At 34.2% G+C, this 3,268-nt stretch overlaps 1 protein-coding gene across 3 annotated transcripts in view; it reads right to left on the reverse strand.

Moving 5' to 3' along the window:
- Cep164 (centrosomal protein 164) overlaps positions 1 to 3,268 on the reverse strand; it is a 57,225-nt gene that overhangs the window by 37,820 nt on the left and 16,137 nt on the right. For all 3 annotated transcript variants that reach the window (XM_017619188.1, XM_017619187.1, XM_017619189.1), the window contains exon 3: positions 2,112 to 2,223. In XM_017619188.1, the coding sequence (XP_017474677.1) occupies positions 2,112 to 2,223 (112 nt within the window). The remainder of the gene's footprint in view (positions 1 to 2,111; positions 2,224 to 3,268) is intronic.

Here is a 3,268-nt window from a genome sequence, read left to right on the forward strand (position 1 = left end):
GGGCAATTGTGTCATTATTTTTGACTTAGGTTCTAGAAATGTTATTTAGGGTTAAGGTTCCAAAGTTTAAATGAACAAAAATAATAAAAATTAACCGCAGTAACCGAAAAATGGTTACAGTTTGACCTAATTCCTAGGTTTTTCTAAAATGCCCATAATTTTCAAACCCTCATGGGATAGATTTTTTTTTTCTGATTTTTCTCATGATGGTTACAATCAATCCTGTCACCCCGTTTCGGCTTGATGTTGAGTTCTGGGACACCCTGTATACATACACACATGGCTCTATATGTTCTCTACACCCTGCAGGAAATGTATCTAACTATAAGCTAACTTTAAGTTGTTTAGGAAGGAGCTAAAAGTCACTTATTATCTGCATATTTTCTTTGACGAAAGCTAACTATATTTCCATGGCGATGGCCGCGAAATAGTCAAGGGTGGTTTACCTCTGCATTAGATGTAACTAACTACTTTTGGACATAAAATATCAATAGGAAAAACAAAATATTTCTTTTAGTTGTATTTTTATTTTTATTTACTTTATTATTTTCATATTTGTTTTCATATTCTGCTGTAGGTGGTCCCATATTCGAACTACGTCAGACATAACTTCAAAATGATAATATGAAATTTCGATCTTCCTTTTACTTGTCGGCAACGCGTTTATCCAAACGCGTTTAAAGAAAACAATCTCCTTCATTACTCCTGCATTACTTGTCAACTAGTTTCAAGCTAGCTTTTTGTAGCTAACTACAAGCTATATATTTTATAGAAATCCCGCAAAAAAGCTAACTACAACTGGGTTATTTTTTATCAATTGATAATTTTTTTCTGCAGGACAGATCCGTATGTACTATTTAAATTTAAAGAAATAAACAATTTTAAAAGTTAAGTTATTGGGATTATTTATGTCGCTATCAATAAATTCTTGCAATATTCTTATCAACTGTTATGTTAAATTACGGAGTTCTTACGATTTTTTGCGGATTACATATTGAAAACAAGGTTGGTCTACTTTTTACCAAAAGTTTAACCCATCAACTCGAACCAGAACGGGTTTTTGACCCACTGGTTTAAAAAAATGGCTTATAGATGGTTAAAATGTCCACTAAAATATTAAGCGCCAAATTTTTCTAAGGAGAACCGAATGTAATGAAAAATAATACTAATTTTTACCAAAAAGGGGGAACTTTAACCCTTTGTAGAAAACGTTGCGATGCGAGGGAGCAAAACCTTCCTGGGGTTTGACCACCATTAAGGAATGCTAACATAATTTTCACAGAGCCACCTAGTACTTGTATACGTATGTGGGACCCCAGAATAAAATAACTTACGAATGTAAAAATGCAAAAAAAAATTGTTTGCTCTTCATTTAAAGTCTGTTTAAAATAAAAAAAAATACTCAGGAAAATCAACTTTGNTGTGGGACCCCAGAATAAAATAACTTACGAATGTAAAAATGCAAAAAAAATTGGCTGCTCTTTATTTAAAGTCCGTTTAAANTTAAATATTTTTATGCAGATTTTTTAAGCTTAATCTGTTTTGTCATCTGAGGGGCAAAAAGTTCTTTAAGAAACCATTTTTATTCATAAAAAACTCCATTTTTGGAGCCNAGGAGTTAGATGGAATGGGTTAGATGAACAGAAGCTGCTTCGGTTAAAACCGCTTTCTGAGATATTGGCGTAAAATTTTTTGATGTGTTATAACTTTATTGTTGTTGTAGTATTGGAAACAGTTGTCTACTGCGGAAGAAAATCGTTAGATTACCAGTATTCGACCCTAATTTAACTGTAATAAACGGTTTCGATCGAAAAATATATTACCTATGTTTTTTCTGAGTTACGCTCTTTTTGGAAAAATAAAGGAGATCATATTCTTGTCCAGTGGCCCAATTTATGCAAAAAAAAAAACTCCTCTAAAAAGTAATTTTCATTTCGTAAAATTGTGTTTTTAAACGAGTAGTATTTAGTTCCTTCAAACGATGTATATCAATGTACATACATCATGAAAATTTTGTACAAAATTCCTTAGGTGCCGAACGCCGCCGCCGCCGCCGCCGCCGCGCCGATATTTTTGTGCAATATAGTGTATACTCATAAATACAAACATACCATATTTTCCAATCTGTTGGCAGCGCTTGCATTAATCCCTCTTTCGCCAAATAAAGCAAATGAGGCTCTTTAACTGGATCAATGCCAACCATTAAAGCATAATCATGGATTTCTGGAATGAAATGGAAGAATATACTGTCATTTTTTGGTTTGTGACGAATTGCAAATGTGAATACAGAGATATCTAATATACATATTTGATGGAGGCACTTATTTTTTTTTGTTGATATAAAGTCTTAAAATAATATCTTATTCTAAAAAGAAATTGTACCTTTTCATAATTTATCAAAATTTACTTAGTAGTGTTTTATGTGAATATGCGCAAATGTATGTATGTATGTATTTAGTACATTACATTTAAAAAGGGTACTCTAATATTCCTCGAGTATACATGTATACATTCATACATGCATACATATATCTGTATGGGGATATGTATGGAGTGCATTTGTACATATGTATGTATGTATATGAGTATACTATATTTATTCTATGTATTTTCAGTCGTGCTAACTATTCATTAAAAGTGAAAAAGCTATCATTATTATAAACAAAGAAAGAAAACTGGACCGCACAAACTGGGTGTGTTAAAAGTGATGACACAACAGCGGCATTCTCAGTGGAGTGTCTTAGCTCACTTAGAAGCGCAGGTGGTGTACTCATCAAAATTACGGAGAACTGTTAAGCGAACTCTAAAAATATCCCTGCAAAAAGTGCGAGTAATCCGGGATGATTCCGGGAGCAATCGCAAAGGAACATGCGACTAAAAGTCAAAGTACATAACGGCCATTGCGTCACCGTCGCCGTCACCGTCAGTTGTCAAAAAAGTTGAATTGGTGTTNGGATGATTCCGGGAGCAATCGCAAAGGAACATGCGACTAAAAGTCAAAGTGCATAACGGCCATTGCGTCACCGTCGCCGTCACCGTCAGTTGTCAAAAAAGTTGAATTGGTGTATTTGTATTAGAGATGGGCACGGGCCGGGCTTTTGGCAGAGNCGTGCGTGCATCGGCGTTCAGTAAAATTTCATAAAAGCACGAATAAGCACGAAAAAGCCCGTTGCTAATACTACAACTTTAGGTAAGCTTTTGCTTTTATAACAAAAAAAAAAATAGTACATATCGATGGCTGAGTGGAAGATCGACCTATCTCGGCAGC

Source organism: Rhagoletis zephyria, unplaced genomic scaffold (assembly GCF_001687245.7).
Source record: "Rhagoletis zephyria isolate East Lansing unplaced genomic scaffold, Rhagoletis_zephyria_1.1 Rzeph_scaffold_01802, whole genome shotgun sequence".
NCBI classification, from domain to species: Eukaryota; Metazoa; Arthropoda; class Insecta; order Diptera; family Tephritidae; genus Rhagoletis; species Rhagoletis zephyria.